Raw genomic sequence first — 13,757 nt, forward strand, 5'->3', positions numbered from 1 at the left:
AAAATTCCCCAAACAATAAGATTCATATAAGTAGTCTCGGCTAACCTTCATGATAATCTAAAGTTTAAACAATATTTTAATCATAAGAGTTGCTTTTTAGTGGTTGCGATACGAAACCAGCGAGTCTCAGTTAAACACCCTGTAGAATTACAGACAGTTTTTCATTATTGTCAGTTTTTCTCACCTTCTCTGGGATTCATGCAACAGTTTGCAGTAACTCCCTGAACCAGGATACATGAAGTCAGCAAGTCTTTGGCTTCGTATGTTACTCTTAACTGTCTGGGCCATTGGCGAGTACAGGGCCATGAGACATTTGCTAACCTGCTGCAAGGAAACAATATGATTTGGGAAAAAAAGAGTTGAATATTGATTATCAAACTTTTTAGGCTCTTATAATCTTTTTCTGCAATAATTACGTTGGTCTTTCCTCCTCACGACCTGTGATGCCCACAACAGGACAGTGATTTTGATCTAAAGGCTCATCACTCCATGATTACCATTTTGCTGTTACTGTCACCTAGTGAACATGAGTACAAATCAGAATGAGATTGAGAGCTCGTACCAGATTCTTCAGGCTTAGCATGTCGTATAGCATCCATATGTTTGACCTTTTTTTCCAGCTGTGAAACCCTGACAGTTGAAATGACAGTCTGTGGTACAAAAAAGGTTACGGACCCCTGCATAAATTTGCTTTTACATTTGTTAACAGTGTGGAGACTGTTACCGGCTGTGTTCTGTGCCCTTTCTACTCTGAAGTCACCTGGTGTCACGAGGAAATGAAAAACCTCAACCTTTAGGCTGCTCCTACTCTTTGTAGGTCGCTTTAAGCTTTATCTTGCCCTTTTGTTGTTTCATTTATTTTTTTATGTCATTTTGTATCTGTTTGGGATTTTTGACCCCTGACTAAATCAAGGCTAAGTTGAATAAATGAACAATAAAATGAAATGAAGGAAAACATCTCACACTGATGGTTCTGTCTTCACCAAAGAGCCACATTCATTCATCCCTTCGACTGCATCTGCCAATCAGCTTCTCATCAAACAATGGTCTTCCAGCCGGAGCGGCAGCAACAATGAGAGGAAGAGACCAGACTCTGTATTGTTTACTCTCCTCTCACACTCCCGGGGCATCCAGAAAACATCTCTCTCTCTCTCTGTGTGGTTGCTGCAGGCTGTCCTGCAGTGGCCCTGGCCAGAGTGTATTTGGTATTATTCCCAGCTGAATGTAGGGTTCACAGAGGCTGCGTGGATCAAACGAGTGACAGCCAGAATGTATCTGGTATTATGCAATGCAGTGAACAAGTTCGCTGAGTGAGGGTTTAATGTGTTTCCGTACACAAACATAATGAGCACGAGCTGGAACATCATCTGCAAGGCTGAATGCTGGTGGTTTCTGAAGTGACAGAGGTGACACTTCGATGTGAGGGAGAGTCTCCCTCCCCTGGTGGTTTACAGGCACTGCATGAAAAGCTTAAAATACATGGAGAGGATCTAGATTATCTAGTTTGTGAGCAAAACTGTTGCTGCGCTGTAAGTGGTGGAAGAAGTGCTCAGATCCTTCACTTAAGTAAAACTACTGGTAAAACAATGTAAAAATACTCCATTACAAGTAAAAGTACTGCATTCAAAATCCTGCTGAACTACAAGATCTATTCTCAGCAAAGTGGACTTAAATTATCAAAAGTACAGATACTCTTCAGTCAGAAAAGTCCCCTGTGAGTGAGATGTTATTATAAATGACATAATTCTTCAATGTATAAGCAGCATTTTACTGCGGTAGCTGGTCGAAATGCAGCCAGTTGAACTACTTTATACACTGTTTGGTACTTTAGTTGAGTGGTTCCCAAACTGTGTGTTCAGACAGGACCTGATGCAAATTTTGGAGGCGGTGCAATTGCATTTCTTGAGTTGAAAATCATTACAATTTCAGCAAAACATCGAACCTGGATATAAAAGAAAAAAACTGTTTCTGATGAGTTCTGAGTTCGGTCGGTTCTGCCTTTGCTGGCTAGCTCACGGCTAACATCTGAAAAGCTGGTACACTGGCTGTTTGGAGTGAATACAAACAGTAACGTGGTCAAATTTAGGCAAATGAAAGGCAAAGATTCCCTTTGCTTTCCAGAGAGATGCTGCTATACAAATTCATATTCATTTTTCAGACATTTTTATATATTTATATATATTTTATGTATATATTTTTTTTATATTGGATAATTTGACCTTTTCGGGCCTTGAACAGTGTATCTACATAAAACTGTGTGTGACATTAAAGGGGCGAAGCTTTTTTAAGTGGACCCCTAGATATCTCATGGGCATTTGAAACTTGACAAGGTGCTCTTAATAAACAAAAAAACTATTTTGGAAGAGGTCTCAATTCAGACGGGTCGGAAACCACTGATTTTATCTTAAATCAGAAACTTATCATGTGTTTGTTTCATATAAAAAGTTAATCTTAAAAGTAAGTATTTTCTCTAAGTGTCAGATAAAGGTAGTGGAGTAAGAGAATAAAGAAGCATTAACTGGAAACACTTAAGTAAAGTGAGTAAATGTACTTAGTTACTTTCCACCAGTGATGATATAGACACTGGACTGTGGGTGGAGGCGAGCTGTAGGTTTTATTATATCTCTCTTCTTGCCAGACAATGATTAGACAGAAACAAATCCGAGGAAATGTATATGAGATTGTTTGGATGTCCAGACTGGTGAATATATTCAGGATGATGAATATGTAGAATAACTGCAGGGCCACAGCCAGCGAACTCCACCGAGACGTCCAGTCATCACTGTAATTGGATTTGGGTGGTAACAGCAGGCAAATCTGTGTGTGTGTGTGTGTGTGTGTGTGTGTGTGTGTATGAGGGGTGTGTGTGTGTGTATGAGGGGTGTGTGTGTGTGTATGAGGGGTGTTAGCATGACCTTCCACCTCTGTCTCCATTCTCCCAGATGGGGTTGTCTTTGTTGTCTGACTGGTCTGTCATGTCTGAAGGCCCATAAGCTGATTCTCTCCCACCTCCAACATTTGTCCCCGAGCCTCTTGGTTTATTGAACCCACCCCCCTGAGTCACCCTACCCCCTTCACCCTCATCCGTCTCCCTTCATAGCTCCATGGGGCTCCACCCTTCTCATCTACCTCCTCTCTCCCCTCTGTATTTTTCTGATTACACAATAAGGTCACAGTTACTCTGGTATTGTGTAACACTCCTCTTAAAGCTCACTCCCCAAAACACACACACGAGCCTTGACCCACTTCCTAACCCAAAAATATTAAGTGCACCTTGCAGTTTCTATTTTTGAAGCTAGGTTTTTAACTGTATCTGCTCCTAGAGGACTGGTGTATGGCTGAAACGATTAGGCAATTAATTGTTTATGAAGAAAAAGTGCAAAAGAAAAAATTAGCTCTTTGCTGTTTTCACCTGGTTATATTTATTTCTGCAAATTACATGTATTTGGGTTTTGGATTGTTGGTTGGACAATATAGCTTATTTAAAGACATGAGAGATGAGAGATGAGATGGAAGTAATTCTGTGGTGCCTGTTGTTTCCTTTTAAAACTAGAGCTGCACGTAGCGGCTCTGCGCTGTAGCAGCAGTCCGGACAGAAGCATGTTATTAATATTGGTTGTGGTTGTCACAATTTCTTTCTTTCTTTCTCTCTTTCATTCTTGGGTCAGGTGTGGTGACAGAAATTTTGCTACAACTCTTCAGTGACATTACCTGCACCAAAGCAACACTGTTTTTCAGTTGAGGAAACGATCTCACCACTAGTATCATGAGGTGGATCGTTTTCTCAACTGTTGTTTTTCGCGCCATGCAAGTACTTGTCTTTGTTTGAAGGTTGAAACACACTTTTTTTTCCATTTAGCAAAATATGTCAAATCACTCATGCGTCAGTTTAAAATAGGGTAAGCTTTCTCATTACACATCAAACAGTCTGACCAGCTTCATTCATTAAGTTTTGACACTAGTGCTAGTTAGTACTGAAGCTACATTCTCAGACATATTTATTAATTATCATATCATCTTAACATATTACACAATTAATTTACAACAATCACATTTAGCACTTTTAAGTGAGAGAGAATGACAGATAAAAAGGCAATTCAAACACCTTTCAGGTGTAATTTATATGAGCGTGACTTTAGATAGCCCTTGAAGGCAGCACAAGATGAACTCTGTGGTGTTCGAGAGTCCAGCTCTGCCTGTTGTGACTAACTCTCATCTCTGCTCCTCCAGAGCTTCTCCGGTGTCCAGTGAAGAGCTCCTGGTCAGCTGTGGTTTCCTGCTCTGTAAAGGACTGGTGTCCCACATGGACCTGGTCTCCGTCCATCTCTCCTCAAGCCCTCGTCTCTTCTCCTTCCTCTCTCTGGCCTGGGGCTTCGTCGCAGACGTGGACGTAGAGAGTGAGAAGTACCGTCACGTGGGAGCTGCCAGGTTCACTGTGGGCACGCTGGTGAGGCTGGCTTCTCTCCGCGTCTACAAGGGCAAGCTGGCTTACCTGCCCGCCACCAAGGACTACAGCAACGAGAGAGGTTTGAGAAACAACAAGACGCTGCACTGCAACTATCAGGCTTCCTCCCTGAGTCCAGCCTCTCTGCTGTGCCGCCAGTCCAGAGACTCTCCCTGCAAGAACACCTTCCACAACTCCTGCCACTCCAACAACTCCCTCAAAGTGCGGAGGAGAGAGAGCACGCCTTCCAAAAGCGCCACCAAAGCTGTCCCCGGCCCATCTGACTCCCTGCTACTGCCCCTGGAGCAGCCGCTGCCCAGCGACTGGGTGGTGGTCCAGGAGGAAGACTTTGTCCTCATGCTGGCCATGTACCAGTCCCACCTGGCAGAGGACCTGCTGGCAGCACCGGACGCCACCTTGGACGACGGCGTCATCCATCTTTTCTACGTCAGAGCAGGAATATCACGCACCGCTCTGCTGAGGCTGTTCCTAGCTATGGAGAAAGGCACACATCTGGCGACTAATTGTCAACATCTGGTTCACACTAAGGTGCGGGCACTCAGGCTGGAGCCGTATTCACCCAAGGGGATAATAACAGTAGATGGAGAAGTGGTGGAATATGGGCCGGTGCAAGCAGAGGTGCACCGAGGTTTGACAAGATTAATCACTGGATGAACTTAATGAACAAACATCACCAGCTTTCATCTTTGCTTTTAAAGGCTGATGGCGTTTAATAAACAAATTTTAGCATTTCAAATCAGAAATGAACAGGTACAGCAGCAAAGCAATGGATGTAAGACTCATTCACTTTTATCTGCAATGTTGTGCTTTCAGCGGTACACCCATGTTTTTATAGAAGATGCTGTGATGTTTCGATGGGATATTACAGCCAACAAGTGCCGTGTATGGAGACCCAAAGTGTCCAATATTTGATAAATGAATAAGGATGAATAATCATATGAATAAATGCAGAAAAAATATGGAATATAATTATGAAATTGTGACAAAATCTAATGCATTTTTCAAACTTATTAATATGAAATGTTGTTTAATCCCACTTCTTTTCACAATAAGAGGATGTATTGCAGGTATTATTATTTTAAATTGTTCTTTGATCACATATTGTTTCACACCGTCTTTATCTTTCAATCAAGACAAACAGGGCAGAACCAGTGATGTGACTGTGGCTTCTGTCTCAATACCCAGAAAGACGTAAGAGGCTCTGACTGGTTTGTGTTGACTGACAGTCAAAGACTTTGTTACAAACCCACGGAAGCCCTGAATAATATATATATTTATGGTAAAGATATTACCTTAAAAAGAAAACAAACTTCTTAAGTCATTGTCTTATAAAATAATAATAATAATCAAAATAATAAAAAATCATCTCTCAGGGGCTCCGTATGCAGCAGACTAAACATTTAAGGCCATTTTATTATATTAAATTTAGATTCTAATGAAATTATTTTGATTAACAGGTTGCAATCTGCTATGCATGTACATTTTACAACCAGCCAATCCAAGAAAACTGCTGGAATAGTGGAAATGACCTGCAAAATACTCTGTTAGTGTGAAAAGAAAATATACAATTTCATAATGATGAGCAGATTTTACAATTTAATGCCTATCTTTATTTAATATTTAACACTTTGGTGTCTCCATAGCCACAATTGAGCGTACTGTAGTAGTAGTGTTAGCCTCACTTTACAGACACAGACACATACAAAGTCACATTTCATCATCTCATGATGAAGTGTTTAGCCTCCATGGAAATAAATCCATCACCATCTTTAGCCTACAGTATCTCATCTTGTTTATCGCTGCATGGAGAGCATGTCTTCTCTGTCCTGAATCTGGCATACCAGCTTGAATTACAGCATCTTATGCAACAGCTAAGGATTGGATTTATGCGTTCACAGCTCCTCTGCGGAACGATGGAGACAGTTTGTGTGGAGTGTGTGGAGTCATTGCCCTGGTTTGAACAGAGGTGATCAGGCTTTGTGACTGTTTATTGAAAACACAGGGTTATTGGTAGTTGAGTCTGAGAGGATGGTGCTCATCTACTCTGCCACGGCACGTTGCTGAGTAATGTGGAGGAACATGTACCTCCAGTTTGTGCTGCAACAGAGATAAAATGATCCCAGGAAGGCATATTGTGTAATACATCATTAAATGTAACTATTTATATTTAATTTATTACCTCACATCAAGGCTGTTTGGGAAGGTCCCACTGTTTGGTCACCAGACCAGTACTGTTTCAGATCTGTTGCCTTAAAATCACATTAGCGTCAACCTTGTTTCCTAAACCAACCATGTTACCTTAATTTCACTTGACAACAGAATCATTTCCGTCACTCCACTTCTTTTATCTTGCGTTTTTTATATCTTGATTTTATTCTCATATAAAGTTAAAACAACTCGTTAAAAGCAGCAGTGAAATGAATGTGAACAGCGAGACTTCAACGTATTTAAAGGGTCACTTCAATATTTTCATTTTCTTATGAACCTCTAGTGGCATGTATTTTTAAAATTTTTTTGGTAAATTTATTTTATTGGGAAGAGATTTGCAGCATTAAATAATAACAGTAACAATTCATTTACAATGATGTTTCCATCGTTCACTCCCGGTGGAGAATTCATTTCTAGTTCTAGATCTTTACTAGAGCTCAAAGAAAATACTGAGCCGTTAATCCAGCTATTCATTGCACTCTGTGTAATCACAGGGTTCATTTAATTGGTTGCTGGCATTTCTCCTGTCCTTGTGTGTCAGTGGCTAAAATCAGCGACCACTTCAATGGCACTAAAGAGAGAAGAAGAAAAAGAAAAGAAATCCTTGAACTGAAGTAGATGCAGCAATGACGGTTTGAAGTGGTGCTCCAAAAAAAGACGAGCTGAACGTCATAGATTGACAGTAACTGTGTGAAAGTGTTCAGTGGCTGCAGCTCTCGGCTGACTGATGTGCTCCACGGCTGCATCCTAACGTACTACTCGTCTTCTTCTTCCTTCTCTCCTGCTTTCACCCATTCAACTGCTGCTCAGAGTACTGCAGTGCTCTGCAGAGCAGTCCCAGGCCTCAGCTGCTTTTCAGACACACACACGCAGACAGACTCTCAGTGGGGGATTTATTAATAACCATCACCTAGGTGTCCTTACCATTGAGCTTTAAGTCACATGGAAGAAATGATGACTAAGTGTTCTGGCCTACACATGTTAATCCAAATAGAAAAGTTTAGTTTCGGGTTGAATGAGTTATGTTTAATTAAATTAACAAATATCTTATCTGGACACAAATTTTCTCTGACTGTACAATAGTCAACGTGAAATATACTGTAGGTGCTGCCTTAAACGGTGGGTTTGGGGGTTAAAGCTGGTTGAAACAGCACATTAGTAAGTGTGTGGAGAAAGACAGAATAAAAGGAGGGAGGAGAGAGAGAAGGGTATCGACTTGTTAAATGCTGCATGAGGGAGTGGCGTTGTGTTTCTGACAGGGCGCCCTCATTCTCCCTCCTCACCACAAGAAATCATTCGGGAGCATTAGCGAACTGTTCTGACGCTGTGAGAAAAAGAGGAGGGTGTTTCTACCTGATGAACGAACACACAAACACAGTAACAGTAAAATTAGGGAACCTGAACCATTATCTGGTTTTAAAGATGATGTCTGTCGATTTAAATATGAACGAGGAAGGTCAGATTGTGAAGCCTTGATGTGCCTGTTTTTATCAACATGCCACGACTACGTTTGACACTGTAAAGAAGTGATTTATTATGAAAGACCAACATTTATTTCTGTTATACATGTTTCTGCACAATGTAAGTTTGTTGCCAATGACTTTGAGTTCATTAAACAGGCTTTAATTTCGTTAAATTATGTTTACTTATGACAACATGTGTTCATCTGAAAATTGAGAAGCACATAAGATGGAAACAGTACTTGAAAACATGCTTGTTGCGCTTTGCTTTTGCTCTTGCTTTAGTGGACAAATGTGGCCTGTGGTAACAAAACCTTTGATTTTACCTGCTGAAATTGTTGCATCTGAAAAAAAGGTGTAAAATGATCCAATAATTCATCAGAAAAATGAGACACCAACAGTTTTTTGTGTTTTCGGTTGTTTTTTCCTGGTTGGGAACCACACGTTTGTTTTCTTCTTCTTTTTTTTTTTACACCACAGAGAGCTACAGACCACTTTCATCTTTTTTTGCTATGCAAAGTCGGATTTGTTGAGTGATGCAGCGGTCCATTTATCTGTTTGATGTGCCTTGATTGTGCTGCCTCCTGCTGGTTAGAACTTGGTGGTGCATCCACTGATTTACCATTTGCAACTGGCTGAATTTGAAAGTCAACTAATTTTATCATCACCGTTTTTAAATCTGATACGCTCAGAGGAACAGACAAAAACTAAAGACTGAGTCAAAAGAAATCATCTGTACTCTTGTCAGAAACTGTTTAATAACGAGACCAAGGTGCCGCCTCATCATGTAATCTTCAGCATTTCTTCTCATCAAGGAGAAGAAACTGGAGTGAGTCCAGCTTCCCTCTGCAGGCCAGTGTGATTGAAAGTCTGTTTGTCACAGGTAAATCAGACTAATAAAACAAAATAGGAAGAAGGACCTGATGTACATTCCTCTGTCAGAAACCTGGAGATAGAAGAAACTCACTTTCGTCTGACTGTTGATTTGCCAATTGTCTTTATCTGCTGCTTCTGAACTATTGTTGTATTGTGTGTTTAAATGTTTATGGTGAAGGGAAAACTGTTTTTATTTTTTCTTGCACACTGAAGATTGAATGATTCTTTATTCCAAGAGAGATCTATTTTTCCATTTAGACAAATGTCTGTAATTTTCTATCATCAAATCGAACATTCTGCTGGAGTGTTTTTGATCAAAAAATGAAATAAATGATGACAAATAACCTGTCTGAGATTTGGTTTATGAAACTTTTGCTGCGTCTGCTTTTGGGACACTAAGATAAAGTGCTTTCTTTGATGCTGCTAGCTCGAAACATCTGAGCAGTTTTTGGCCTTGATGTGTATGTTCACAGTTTCTCACAAGGGCGTAGGTTTGCTTATGGATGGGACATGTCCCTTTCAATATTTTGGAAGGACAGAATTGTCCCTACCAATATTTGAGTGAACTGTGAAATGTTTGGAGTCATATTAGATCATTTCAATGTGCCCTCCAAGAGACTATATTTCCAAGATAACTGATTTAGGCATGCTAGCATTTGATTTACTAAAAGGGCGGGGTCTATCTGGAGGCTCACATCATGTGAGAATGTCACAGTGGTACCTAACATTACCAAAAAAAATGTCAGCTGATGTTAACCATGTTAGCTAGCGTTAAGCAGCAAGCTAACTCAGGCATCTGTCTATTGTCAGGTTGCGAGCAGGAGTAAACATAAAGGGGTGGGTATATCAAAGTATAAGTTTAATTTCTATTGAAAAATCCCATGAAAATGTCGTCATGAATACAATGACTTTTTTATGCCTTACTATATTGTGTTTTTTTAAATAAGTTTATTCCTTTCTATACTATGACATCTTCATGCCATACTATGATTTGTTTTATGACGTATATTGACATTATATGAAATACTATGCTATGACATTTTTTTAAAATGCTATGCCTTATTATACTATGACGTTTGTTGACATGAGACACCATACTAATCCAGCCTTTGGGAATACGTCATTTAGATCTCTGTACATGTTTAGATGCATGTGGACGGAGTTGTGCCTCACTGTCACTATCATCTGCTGATCAGATTCTGGGTCAAGGTAAATATATTCAGGTGGAATTTATTCTTCATCCACAACAGGATCATCAGAATCACAATCAGAAAAATCTTCCACCTGAAAGTTGTCACCTTATATTGCATTAAGCAACTGTCCTGCTTTTGACGTATGAAATATGAATGAATGAATATGAAATATACCCTGGAAATGTATCACATTAGATTAAAAAAAAAATACAAATCAATGTCAGACTAATTTGGAGGACATGCAAGAACTATTTATAATCTTGTTAAATGTTGGTTTCTTCACAAATCTTCTCAAGCTATGTTTCCTTACTTTTACATCTTCTGATCTAAATGAACAGTAATAAAATCCCAATGTCCTCAAGTGAGTACTTCATGTTTAAAAGCGTTATAGCTTCTTACTATTGCTAAGAATTGTCAAATTTCCATGCCATGTCAAAATAAAAGCATTATTGAGTATAAATAATAACATTTTAACCATAAAAGTTGATGAGGTTTTGTACTGATTTCGGTATCAGCGGTAGAGTGACTTGGCTGAGATGGCCGCCATCTTGTTTTTACACTGCGTTTGCTACCACTTTTGTTGGGATCAACTCAGTTTTATGATATTTTTATGCCATACTATACTATGATGTTTTTAGACACTTTTATGCCATACTAGACTATGATATTTTGATTCCATACTATACTAGGAAGTTTTTTGACATTTTTATGCCATACTATACTATGATGTTTTTTGACATTTTTATGCCATACTATACAATGACGTTTTTATGCCATACTATACTATGATGTTTATTGACATTTTTATGCCATACTATGCTATAACATTTCTTGACATTTTTATGCCATACTATACTATGACATTTTTTAACATTTTTAGGCCATACTATACTATGACATTTTTGGCCTTTTTTTGCCATACTATACTATGACGTTTTTTGACATTTTTAGGCCATACTATACTATGACGTTTTTTCAACATTTTTAGGACATACTATGCTATGACATTTCTTGACATTTTTATGCCATACTGTACTATGACGTTTTTTAACATTTTTAGGCCATACTATACTATGACATTTTTGGCCTTTTTTTGCCATACTATTATATGATGATTTTTGCCATTTTTAGGCCATACTATACTATGACGTTTCTTGACATTTTTATACTATACTATACTATGACATTTTTAAGCCATACTATACTATGACGTTTTTGACATTTTTAGGCCATACTATACTATGACGTTTTATTTTTATTTTTATGCCATACTATACTATGACTTTTTTTTTAACATTTTTAGGCCATACTATACTATGACATTTTTGGCCTTTTTTTGCCATACTATACTATGACTTTTTTTTTTAACATTTTTATGCCATACTATACTATGACATTTCTTGACATTTTTATGCCATACTATACTATGACTTTTTTTTTTAACATTTTTATGCCATACTATACTATGACATTTCTTGACATTTTTATGCCATACTATACTATGACGTTTTTATGCCATACTATACTATCACTTTTTTTTAACATTTTTATGCCATACTATACTATGACGTTTTTTAACATTTTTATGCTATACTATACTATGACTTTTTTTTGACATTTTTATGCCATACTATACTATGGCATTTTCAGGCCATACTATACTATGACTTTTTTTTATGATTTTTATGCCATACTATACTATGAAATTTTTGTGCCATACTATACTATGACATTTTTTTGCCATACTATACTATGAAATTTTTATGCCATACTATACTATGACATTTTTTTGCCATACTATACTATGACATATTTTAACATTTTTATGCCATACTATACTATGACATTTTTTAACATTTTTATGCTATACTATACTATGACATTTTTATGCCATACTATACTATGACGTTTAGTGACATTTTTATGCGATACTATACTATGACATTTTTATGCCATACTATACTATGACGTTTATTGACATTTTTATGCGATACTATACTATGACATTTTTATGCCATACTATACTATGACATTTTTTAACATTTTTAGGCCATACTATACTATGACATTTTTGGCCTTTTTTTGCCATACTATACTATGACGTTTTTTGACATTTTTAGGCCATACTATACTATGACGTTTTTTCAACATTTTTAGGACATACTATGCTATGACATTTCTTGACATTTTTATGCCATACTGTACTATGACGTTTTTTAACATTTTTAGGCCATACTATACTATGACATTTTTGGCCTTTTTTTGCCATACTATAATATGATGTTTTTTGCCATTTTTAGGCCATACTATACGATGACGTTTCTTGACATTTTTATACTATACTATACTATGACATTTTTAAGCCATACTATACTATGACGTTTTTGACATTTTTAGGCCATACTATACTATGACGTTTTATTTTTATTTTTATGCCATACTATACTATGACTTTTTTTTTAACATTTTTAGGCCATACTATACTATGACATTTTTGGCCTTTTTTTGCCATACTATACTATGACTTTTTTTTTTAACATTTTTGTGCCATACTATACTATGACGTTTTTTGACATTTTTATGCCATACTATACTATGACTTTTTTTTTTAACATTTTTGTGCCATACTATACTATGACGTTTTTTGACATTTTTATGCCATACTATACTATGACTTTTTTTTTTAACATTTTTAGGCCATACTATACTATGACATTTCTTGACATTTTTATGCCATACTATACTATGACTTTTTTTTTTAACATTTTTATGCCATACTATACTATGACGTTTCTTGACATTTTTATGCCATACTATACTATGACGTTTTTATGCCATACTATACTATCACTTTTTTTTTACATTTTTATGCCATACTATACTATGACGTTTTTTAACATTTTTATGCTATACTATACTATGACTTTTTTTTGACATTTTTATGCCATACTATACTATGAAATTTTTATGCCATACTATACTATGACATTTTTTTGCCATACTATACTATGAAATTTTTATGCCATACTATACTATGACATTTTTTTGCCATACTATACTATGACATATTTTAACATTTTTATGCCATACTATACTATGACATTTTTTAACATTTTTATGCTATACTATACTATGACATTTTTATGCCATACTATACTATGACGTTTAGTGACATTTTTATGCCATACTATACTATGACGTTTAGTGACATTTTTATGCGATACTATACTATGACATTTTTATGCCATACTATACTATGACGTTTATTGACATTTTTATGCGATACTATACTATGACATTTTTATGCCATACTATGACGTTTTTTAACATTTTTAGGCCATACTATACTTTGACATTTTTTGACATTTTTATGCCAAACTATACTATGACGTTTTTTAACATTTTTAGGCCATACTATACTATGACGTTTTTTAACATTTTTATGCCATACTGTACTATGACTTTTTTTTTACATTTTTAGGCCATACTTTGCTATGACATTTTTGGCCTTTTTTTGCCATACTATACTATGACATTTTTGGCCTTTTTTTGCCA

At 37.0% G+C, this 13,757-nt stretch overlaps 1 protein-coding gene across 1 annotated transcript in view; it reads left to right on the plus strand.

The window, feature by feature from the left end:
* LOC130167108 (sphingosine kinase 1-like) overlaps nucleotides 1–9,353 on the plus strand; it is a 42,419-nt gene extending 33,066 nt beyond the window's left edge. The window contains exon 5 of the mRNA XM_056373096.1: nucleotides 4,231–9,353. Coding sequence (XP_056229071.1) covers nucleotides 4,231–5,119 — 889 coding nt within the window. The 3' untranslated portion in view covers nucleotides 5,120–9,353. The remainder of the gene's footprint in view (nucleotides 1–4,230) is intronic.
* The last annotated feature ends 4,404 nt before the right edge of the window (nucleotides 9,354–13,757 follow it).

Source organism: Seriola aureovittata, chromosome 3, assembly GCF_021018895.1.
Source record: "Seriola aureovittata isolate HTS-2021-v1 ecotype China chromosome 3, ASM2101889v1, whole genome shotgun sequence".
Taxonomy (NCBI): domain Eukaryota; kingdom Metazoa; phylum Chordata; class Actinopteri; order Carangiformes; family Carangidae; genus Seriola; species Seriola aureovittata.